The sequence below is a fragment of the Nanorana parkeri genome, unplaced genomic scaffold (assembly GCF_000935625.1).
Source record: "Nanorana parkeri isolate BGI_ZX_2015 unplaced genomic scaffold, ASM93562v1 scaffold14, whole genome shotgun sequence".
Taxonomy (NCBI): domain Eukaryota; kingdom Metazoa; phylum Chordata; class Amphibia; order Anura; family Dicroglossidae; genus Nanorana; species Nanorana parkeri.
Genome location: NW_017306282.1, coordinates 56,677 through 67,448, shown reverse-complemented (window position 1 = coordinate 67,448; position 10,772 = coordinate 56,677). Strand labels below are relative to the sequence as shown.

Below are 10,772 nucleotides of genomic sequence, written 5' to 3'. Positions count from 1 at the left end.
TTTGATTATTTGGTTGTAGGGGTCATTAATTTTTGGTAAATAGTATGTTGATATTTTGTTCTTTTAGCCAGCCAGCTTTACACCCCTTCCCCCCTGATAAAAAATATAATGTACTTCTTAGTTAAGTTTGAGTGTAAATATAAAATCTCTCATAATGTATGCTGCCAAATGTCTTATTTGCAGTGGAAATTTAGAACACGTGTTGCAGGGCCAGGAAGCACCTTATGCTGCAGAGTTTTCAGAAATGTTGACACACCAGTACCTTCAGCCCTCTTCAGTAATCCTAGAATGTTGAGACTACATCTAGTAATTGTTGCTATAATGGTGCTCAAATTAGGCTTCTCTTACAGGGTTTTCTTATCTGTTTGAGTATGTTTGGCTAGGTTTCCCACCACTACTGTTGAGGTACAGATCCCTCTAGACTGCCATTTTCCTGACAACTGACACAATCTAGACATCCCATATACATTGTTGTGCAGTCAGGGCTAGGTTCAAATGATAACTTTATTGCCAAGACTTAGAGAATGACCTAAAACCACTTTTTTGTGCAGCAGAGCTCCTCTGCTATGCTTCTGCTCCAGAGGCCATCTTAGCCACGCCCCCCTATTAGCACCCTTATTTGGTTGTTGTTGATGGATTTTATTTTATTTTTAGCTGATTTTAACTTTTGGCTGCCTTCCACTTCTGAGAGCAAAGATTAAGATTCTTCCCAAGAAGTGTGTTCACATATGTAACCTGTATTTGGTTTGCAATAAAACAGCATGAGTAGCTAATGGTTTTTTTTTCTATTATTGGTATAGTTCAGAATCTGGGCTTGATTGTACCTGTTCACCTATATGGTTCTGTGTTGATTCCCACCGTTTTTTCGGTGGTTGCACAGGTTGCCTGGTCAGTATTGATTTTTCCTTTAGCTTTGGTCTTTTTGCTTTCAATGTTTTAGTAACCAGATTCACAAAAGTTATTATACCATATGTCACATGACATCTCATAGTCACATAGGAAATTAGTTTTGAAAGCTTCGCCAAAACTAAACGTGATCACAGGCCTAAATTGGGGCAGGTAACTACTGTATATAATACCCCACATGTGTAACTGACTGCAAATCCCCTCTGCCCTCAGCCCAGCTCCCCAATGCGTTTAAAGCAAACATTACGTTTTCTAAAGCAGTGTGTATCATAAACAATTGGCACATTTAAAAAAAAAATACTGTGAGCAAAATGTATAGGAATTGAATAAAACTGATGCATCTGAATGGGAACATTTTAGATATTAGATGCTTAAAAAGTGTGGTGACCTATAACAACCAACTAGAATTCATTTTGTACTGATGCATGACCTATGCACAGTAAATTATGATTGGCTGACATGGGGTACCGCACTTAAAGTGACATTAAACCCTCAGATTTTTTAACATAAACCAATACTGTAATGTGTGCCTTACTGTAATCCATGGTAGTTTCCCTTCTCTTTGCTGCTCTTCCTTTTAAATCCTCATGTCTTCTCATGCTGGGGGAGAACTTCCCTTTGCAGCTGAGTGCCTCTTCCTGTAGTGCTTTCTCAGGTTGCAAACCTACACACAGACGCCATGTATGCATTCCAGAGACAAGGCAGTCTGCTGCAAAACAGAAGTTCTGCCCAGCATGAGAAGAGATACAGATTTAAAAGGAAGAGCAGCAAAGAGAAGGGAAACAACCATGGATTACAGTAAGGCACACATTACAGTATTGTTTTATGTTAAAAAATCTGAGGGTTTAATGTCACTTTAAGAATAAAAACTCTTTGTTGAATATGAATGTATATTTTATTTTCGTAAGTGTCTTTTAAACTAGAACAGTTTCACAATACTTGCATGCTACTGATCTTGTACCATTAATTAAGACAGATAAAAAGGCAGAACAGGTAAAATATACACCACTAAGCCAGACTTCTGTTGTGTAAATTATTTGAAAGTATTCACCGGGATGGCATACAAAAATAAACAGATGAGAACAATCTAATAATAGATCAATAATAATAGATAATTTACACCAGTTTGTGAAAGATAGGTTGTTTGTAACTAACTTGATCGTTTATTGTGAGGAGGTCAATCTTGTTAAAAATTGTATTGATATCATATATTTGGATTTGGCTTAAGCATTTGATACCATTCCTCATAATAGGCTGACACAGAATCTAAGCATGCAAGACATAGGGGAGAATGTTAAAGGACTGATTAGTCAGAAGAGAAAGGGTAGTTAGTTATAAAAGGTTATGGGCACAGTTCTTTTCAATCTAATCTGGTGAATAACATAGAAAGTACTATTGCCTTTTTTTGCTGATGATACAGAAATATATACGATTACTCCTCAATTACATAATATACAAGGATCTTTATATGTTACCCATATGGTAACAAACAAAAACAAAAAGCAAAACACACATTTCATCCTCAGAACCCCAAATCCATAGCTGATCTAGAGGAAGGCAAAAAACCTTTAAGATGGCCATACACCTATAGATTATCTGCAGACGTTCTATGGTCAGATGGAAAAAGTGCAACAGCCTCCTCCATCTACGCTAAACTGTGTGGATGGAGGAATCTCCCGCTGGTACCGGTGTATTACTAGTTGGCCCCGTTGGCTCTCAAAATACCTGAACAATCTGGTTGGATGCAAGCATTGTTCAGGTATTTTGAGAGCCAGTGGGGCCAACTAGCAAGATACTGAAGCTTGGCCCAGTGGGAGATTCCTCCATCCACAAAGTTTAGCGTAGATGGAGGGATCTGTTACACTTTTTCCACCTGACCATAGAAAATCTGCATATAATCTATAGGTGTATGGCCAGCTTTATAAAGCTCAGTCCGAATTGCTCCAGCAAGTATAAAGTCGTTCCACATCCCCAAAGGCAATCAGAAAGTTCCCTGAATCAACATTCTGTTATGTTATTCCTTTAAAAAATAAAAAAAACAGCCAATTATATGTTATACATTTTTACATTTTATAAATGTAGAAACACATCCAGCCCTTTTTTGAAGCAATCTATAGAGCTGACCAAAACCATTTCCTGTAAAAGTCTTTTCCACATTTGTACAGCTTTTAAGGTAAATTATCATCTCCATTTGCAAAAGTTAAACCTCTTAAAAATGTTAAAAATGTAAGATTATGCAGCAAGACTGTTGTAATAATATTGTTCCTGGGCAAGTCAGAGATAGAGAACAAATTGGATATGCTATTTAACAGGAAGCACACAAGCACTACTTAGAAGTAAACTATATACTGTAATGTATTATATGGGAAATTAAGACTTGTGATGCCAGTATAGTATTGCCTCTGTAGAAATTTGTAAAGCCATATCTAGAATATAGGGCAGGGGGAGTTCAGTTTTGGGTATCACTTACACCAGGGGCGCCCACAATTTTTTGTCTGGAGATCTACTTTTCAAATGACGAGCTCAATGAGATCTACCAACATAAAAACACCTGCGTCCAGGGGCGGGCGGGGGCGTGGCGGTGCATTGAAGTCAATGGCACCGCAGCCAGGCCCATCACCCACAGTGCGATCGCCTGCACCCAGAACCCAGGCATATTAGGACCCAGTGTGATCTGCACTATTTTTGAAGATCACATTGGACCGGAATGCAGGCACTAATGTGCCTGCGTTCTGGGTGAGGGCCATCGAACTGTGCGTTCTGGAGGCGCCGATATCCTATCCTCCCGCGGTGCTTGTGTGGCCGACGTTGCACACGGGGAGAGGTGTCTCACCCCTTTCAGTCTGTGGCGTCTGACACATTCAGACGGCAGCCGCACGAGCACCGCGGGAGCATAACTGTAGCCAGCTCCTTTTGCGTACGTGGCAAGAAAAAAAGGGTGCCCTTTAACAGCGTTTGATGTCACCCAGCGCCTTGCCTCCAGGATTTCTAACTTTATTTTTCACTATTTTTTATTTTATTTTTATTATTTCTTATTTAATTTTTTTAAGTTTAATATTTTTTTACCTTTGGGGGGGGGCTTCTGGGAAATATTAGGGGTCTAAACAGCTCCCTGATGTTTCCCTTTTAAAATAGAAAAAGAAATTAAGGACACAGAGTCCTCAATCTCTTTTTCTGCAGCCTCTGTTCTAAATGAATGGAAAGTACAGAGGCTTCCCATTCATTCAGAAAATATTTACTATCATCAGTTTCTGAATGGGGAGGAGCCTCTGTACAGAATACTTCTCCCCATTGAGAAACTCATGAATGAACAGGAAGTGATGTAAATCACATCCTGTTCATTCATAACTGGGGACACATAGTACTATGTGTCCCCAGTTATTTACAAACACTGGAGTTATCAGCTGATCGCTCCAGTGTTTGTCCTGCACAGAGGATTGGTACATATCACTGATATGTACCGATCCTCTGCCGCTCTGCCATGCAGACGGGGGGGGCTCACTCTGCAACTTCTCCTCCTGGATCCCTCACTGCTCTCCCAGGCAGAGGCAGCGGGATATCCGAGGAGAAATTAAGGAAGTACACGGAGGTGAGGAGAGAGAGCAGCTGGCTGTCAGATGCAGGCGAGTGGCTCTCTGCTCACCACTCGGCATGCTGCAGTGATAGCGGCTCCGTCCTCCGCCCCCCACTGCAGCTTCACTATTCCTCGTATCCCCGCTGCAGACAGATGGGGGAGAGCAGCGGGGATCCAGAGTAGGCAGGACATCGCAATCTACCAGTGATCATTACTCGACTTACACTATTAAACAAAATGAAAACTCTTACTTATCATAAAATATAAAAAATGCCTGCATGTTCATTTGGGGAAAAAATTATATCCACAATAATCAAATTAAGATGAAAATTTTAGTTTTTTACTACTACCCATGGATACATTAAAGAGATTTCCCCTCACTTCCTATCCTGGTGACAATGAGTTCAACGGACAGAAAGTGAGGGTAAATCTCTAACAGCAACATATTAATTTTTTAGTAGTGTAAGTGTTCTGTCTCAATCACCGATGTATTTACACAGACCTCATGAGATTCGGTCTGTACGGACAGTATGACAAGCTACTGAGCTGATGGTATCCATAGGCAGGGTCCAACTCATCAAGAAGATTTAGAGTAGAATCCAATGTAGTTTATTTAGGCTTGACAACACACAGAATGTGATTCCTTGTCATTTCTTGAAGTAGAAAGAGAGCTCTTTCTAAAGCCTTGTAACATAGTGAGGGAGAGGGTGAAAAGGACATTTGAAGGAGAGGTAGGGAATGTCTAACTAAGGGCTGTACCAAAATACACAAAACAATGGGGGTAACAAGTAGGGATGTACCAAGACACAAATGCGTGATAAACAATAACAAAATAGACTGCGTGTGGCAGCAGAGTGGCAGCAGAGTACGTAGCACAGTAAGGGAATGCTAGAAACCTCATCAGCTTTATATTGCTGTCTGTGTCTCTGTGGCAAGTTTCCTTCATTTTCTGTCTGGTACAAATGAGTGTGAATCACTATAAAAACGACCGGGGTTCTACCCCTTCCCACTCTATCCAAATCTTAAAAAGAAAGTTTTCACTGGGCACTTTAATTTTTAATTCCACAGACTGTTCAGGTTTCAGTTTAGGAAAGGGTCCAATGCTTTTTGGCATGATGCAGTGATAGCAAAAACAATAAAGCCAAGAAAGACTAGATACGTTATTACAGCTAATAATATCCACACTTAATATAACTTGAAGGTGATGTGAACATGTTTGACCCAGGGAATTTTTCCAACTACCAGGAAATAAATATTTTCCTCTAGTGCGGTAGAATTTGCACTACTTACTGTGATGGTTTTGTATCTATTCCTCTGGACCAAAGCGGCAGGAATTTTAATAGTCTGAGATTGATCCACGTGAGTCAAATTTATTAGCTTTAAAACTATGTAGCATAAAGTGTTTCTTTTTAATTTTTGGCATTTATTACAAGTTTTACTATTATAGTGGCAAAACGTTGCACGTATATTATAGTGGCAAAATCTTCATGCAGGGATATTTCCAGATCACAAATGTTGGCATAAAATTTGTAGTGTTATGATTATTTGTTTTTTTGTTGTTTCAGAAATGTAGCAGTACTTTCACAAGAGTCAAGAAGATGTCAGACAAATCATTTAACGAGTCCTCGAAGAATGTTTCACAAGTGTTCTCTGGCCTGGATATGCTCTTTGAGTTAAAACCTCTCTTTGTTCCTCTATATGCCATACTTGTGACCGTGGCTTGCTTGGGAAACAGTGTTTTAATTCTTCTGATTGCTTTTACTAAGAAACTTCACAACACTACTAATTTTCTCATTGGAAACCTGGCAGCAGCAGACCTGGTTATGTGTATTTTCTGTGTCCCACTGACGGCCTCCTATGCATTTGAAATCCATGGATGGTTGTTTGGGGAATTCATGTGCCACTTTGTTACATTAATGCAGGCTGCAACAGTGTTTGTGTCTGTGTTATCTCTAACTGCCATTGCAGTAGACCGCTATGTCGTAGTCGTCTACCCTATTCGAAGAAGAATAGGGCGTAAGTCATGTGCGTATATCGTCACTGCACTCTGGATGGTCTCCATTGGCGTTTCTTTACCAACATCCATGCATACTCATTTTCTTGACCTAAAAGATGTTGGACATGACATGATCATTTGTGAGGAAATTTGGAAACACCAAGAAAAACAGAGGTTCCTTTATTCCTGTACAATGCTGCTGCTGACATACATGCTTCCATTGTCTGCTGTCACTATTTCCTATTGCGCAATTGCTTATCATCTTAGGAAGAGGAATGTTCCAGGGGCTGCATACCACAACCAAGATAAATGGACTAAAAAAAAGCAGAAGACTTTCCGCATGCTCATCATTTCAGTCATGGCCTTTGCCTTATGCTGGCTGCCTCTGCAGGTAGTCAACCTCATTCGGGATATTGATGAAGAGTTTACCATCCTGAATAAGGATTACATCAATATCATTCAGGTGACCTGCCACCTTATTGCAATGAGTTCTGCATGCTACAATCCCTTTATCTATGCCTCTCTGCACGACAAATTCCGTTTTCACATTAAAAATTACTATCACCATCATAAGAAGAGAACCAGCACCATGTCAAGCAAGACCTCCAGGCTCAATACATGTTCCACACTGGCTGATGTTCCCAATGTCCTTTCAGAGAAAATAACACTTCAAAGATTTTCTTTCAACTAGTTGCTTTTAGTGCTGTATTTAATATCAGGTGTTTATCCCCCTCGTAAAGTAAAATGTGCTGCCTATAATGTAAAGTGGAGCATAGCTACTGCTTAAATCCAATATATGTGCAAATCACCATATCATATCATATTTATAAATGCTGTACAATCGTAGTGATGTATATTCTCAAACTTAGTCAATCCAACAGGGTCAAATTATACAATCAAGGATTTTCAAAAGATATTCCTCTATAAAATACCAACAATTTAACTCAGGGACTTGAATACAGAGTTGATAAAATTCCCCATGACTGCGAGTTTATAGCTTTCATGTTGATGGCATTATATATTGTATTTATACATCATTTTATATCTAGAAAGATTTAAGGATTTGGTTTTATAAGAACATTCAAATTAATAGACACTTGAACCAAACAATGTAAAAGATGCTTAAGCAGATTTTTCTTACAGAAAATAGATGTTCATTTTGACATGTTTATGGCTGAAACAAGAAGAAACTGCACAGACTGCAATGTTATCTGCTAAATATGGGCTATGTACAGTGATATCACTCCTTCACTGACCATTTATATATTTATGATACTCAGTGGACTGTTCCACATGATAGACAGTGGGAAAGAGCAGACAAAATAATCTGTAACTTTATTGGAGGGCCCACCTACCTACATGTTATGTAAGTGACAAATTACTAACTTTATCACTAAAATGGATAGCGCATACTTACCAAAAACCATACAGATTTAATTATGATTGGGGATAAAAATCTATACAGTTGACTCAATAGTCTAAATGATAAGTAAAAAAATCAATGTTTGTGCTATCTGTGAGTCTGTGCTTTGCTAAAGTAAAACATTGCAACAGGTTCACTTTAATGTAGCCCTCCAAAGCAGCATATACCTACCCTCCTTTTTCTCTACTACTGCTCTCTTTAGCTATTGAGAGCAAAGGAAAGTCTATTCCAACCCAAATAGCTAATACAGGGCTTTGGATTTCCCATGTGCCAGTGCTGAAAGTAAACGTGCTTGTGCAAAAGTACCATCTAATTCCTTTGGCTCCTGGCACTGAAAAGAGCAGTGGGGGACTAATTGAAAGGTAAGCATATGCTAGGGTGTACGGTGGATTAAACTCTGAATAGATAAAGCACAGGTTTTGTTTCAACCAACATGCAAGGATACAATCTTTAGGAGCTAGAAGCCCCCAATACCACTTACACAATCACTTGAATGTAGTCAATATTGCCTTTTAATACTGGTCCAGGATATGTATCCATTTATGCTGTAAATTCCAAATGAGCAATGACTTATGTTGGTTTCCAGTGACCAGTATACATCAGCAGAGTGTGCAACTGACATCACCAGATGGCCATACATTACATTCAGCATTTGCAATTACCTGTAAAGACATTTCTCAATTAAAGGAAATGAACAGACATATTTAAAACAAAAAGCTTTTAACTTTGAACAATAAAAGTTTGTCTAATACAATTTACGTATTTGCCTCATTTTTAATATCTCACATGAACACATTGGCCTTAGCAACTTCTGGAGAAGGGTTCCTCAGAAACCTGGTTAAAAAAATGCTGCTGTATACTGTGGTTTAGAGAAGAATGGTCTAAAGCACAGAAAAAACGTTCTCTTGTAGTAACTATGCAGAGTGTGAATTATTTGTTAGAACTTTTTCAACAAGTCGAGTATATTACACTGCAGATCTTTAGCTGGGTCTCACAAACTCTTGGGCCACACTCCCTGTTGGTGTGACCAGCTGCATGTGCTTTCCTTGCTATGGACATGACTTCACTAGGCCTCAAGTTTGTTACACCTCCACTATTACCTCTCCAGTTTCTCATGAACAGAACCCCACTAGTAGGCATGAGTGAAATGATTTCACCAAAATTACAGAATTTGCCAACATTTTGCCAAAGAAGGGGTTTTTAATTGCTCTAATTGTTCTACTTAGACAAATTTACTTTAAAAAATCTACTTTTTTTCTTTATTTATTTCGAGGATTTGTTTTTTGGTTCAACAGCATATCATCTATCTCTTTCGGCATTCCTGGGGGGGAACTTCAGCTTCCCAATCCTAATGTTACCCCCCCCTTCACTGGCCCTTGCTGCGTCTCTGGTGGTCCTGACCCTGGAGTGTGAGAGGAAGAATATGCTAACAAGAAGCATGCTGATAGGAAGAGATACTACAGTGAGAGAAAGATGAGACCACCACTGTGCTGCTTCTTCTTTCACTGTCCACTTTGAGCCTGGGCCCAAAGAAAGTGGGTTGAATGATGTTGGCCATCATACTGTAGGCATCTAGTGGCAAATAATAAGAAATGTGGGGGACAGCTCTAGATTAAATATAAATATTGCAGAAAAAGTTTCCTTTTTATTGAATATTATAATGTATTATTATTATTATTTGTTTTTTCTTGTTATTTTAGGTTACCAGCCCTGTTCTTAGCTTTCCACTATCATGACATGACATGAAAAATCTTTTCAGTCTTTGTTTTGTAATACCACTATAGAAAGTGATATGTGAATCAAATGTCACTTTATACACAAGACATACCACCTAAGAACTGATCTATGCAGACAGTGGGGTTGATTTACTAACCTTATAAACACGCCACGGACAAGTATACACCTCTGCAGTGTGTTCCCTCCCAGCATGATCTATTGGTGGAATCTAGACACCTTTGTAGTGTGTACACACCCAGCAGGTGTGTTGTGCAAAGCCCTGCATGAATTAGTAATACCACTATAGAATGTGATATGTGAATCAAATGTCACTTTATACACAAGACATACCACCTAAGAACTGATCTATGCAGACAGTGGGGTTGATTTACTAACCTTATAAACACGCCACGGACAAGTATACACCTCTGCAGTGTGTTCCCTCCCAGCATGATCTATTGGTGGAATCTAGACACCTTTGTAGTGTGTACACACCCAGCAGGTGTGTTGTGCAAAGCCCTGCATGAATTACAAGGTAATGTTGTGTAAATTAGCTCTACATTGTGTTGCTTGCGTTGATGAATGCAGGAATGTAAATCATGAGCTAACTATTTTTGTCTAAACTGTGAAGCAGCATTATATATGTGCATGATTTTTCCATATATGGCATTAGTGGAAATATGCTTTTAGAGACTTTTTGGTTGATAAATACGCTTTGCTTTGTAAAAATCACACGCACCTAGTGCGTGCGTGTTTAGGTTAGTAAATCACCCCCAGTATGTTAACTTGTTGATTCCACAACATCCACAGGCAGTGTCAACTCACAAGAAGACACAGAGTAAAATCCAATGTAGTTTATTTCAGGCTGCAAGGTTGCAAAATATGTCTTCTGTGTTATTTCTGCAGGTGATAGTCTATGATTCCAAAAAATGCTCTCTCTAGAGACCACTTTAGTTAATGAGGGTAAAATTAAATTTACTCGAAAGCATGGGGAGACTGGGAGTATCTAAATCAGCGCTGCACTACTAGTGGTGTAACAAGGGGGGGAAACACAAAACAAATATTAAAACAGTATGCCCAAAAGACAAAGACAGTGCACATCAACACAATAGTTTTCAGGGAATCACAACTGTTTGAACATGTTTGGAAGCCCATGT

At 39.1% G+C, this 10,772-nt stretch overlaps 1 protein-coding gene across 1 annotated transcript; it reads left to right on the top strand.

The window, feature by feature from the left end:
* The first annotated feature begins 4,832 nt into the window (after positions 1 to 4,832).
* LOC108787952 (prolactin-releasing peptide receptor-like) lies at positions 4,833 to 7,167 on the top strand. Its single transcript, XM_018557654.1, has 2 exons — positions 4,833 to 4,904; positions 6,046 to 7,167. Exons 1-2 carry the CDS (start codon positions 4,833 to 4,835, stop codon positions 7,165 to 7,167), a joined length of 1,194 nt encoding a protein of 397 aa, XP_018413156.1.
* The last annotated feature ends 3,605 nt before the right edge of the window (positions 7,168 to 10,772 follow it).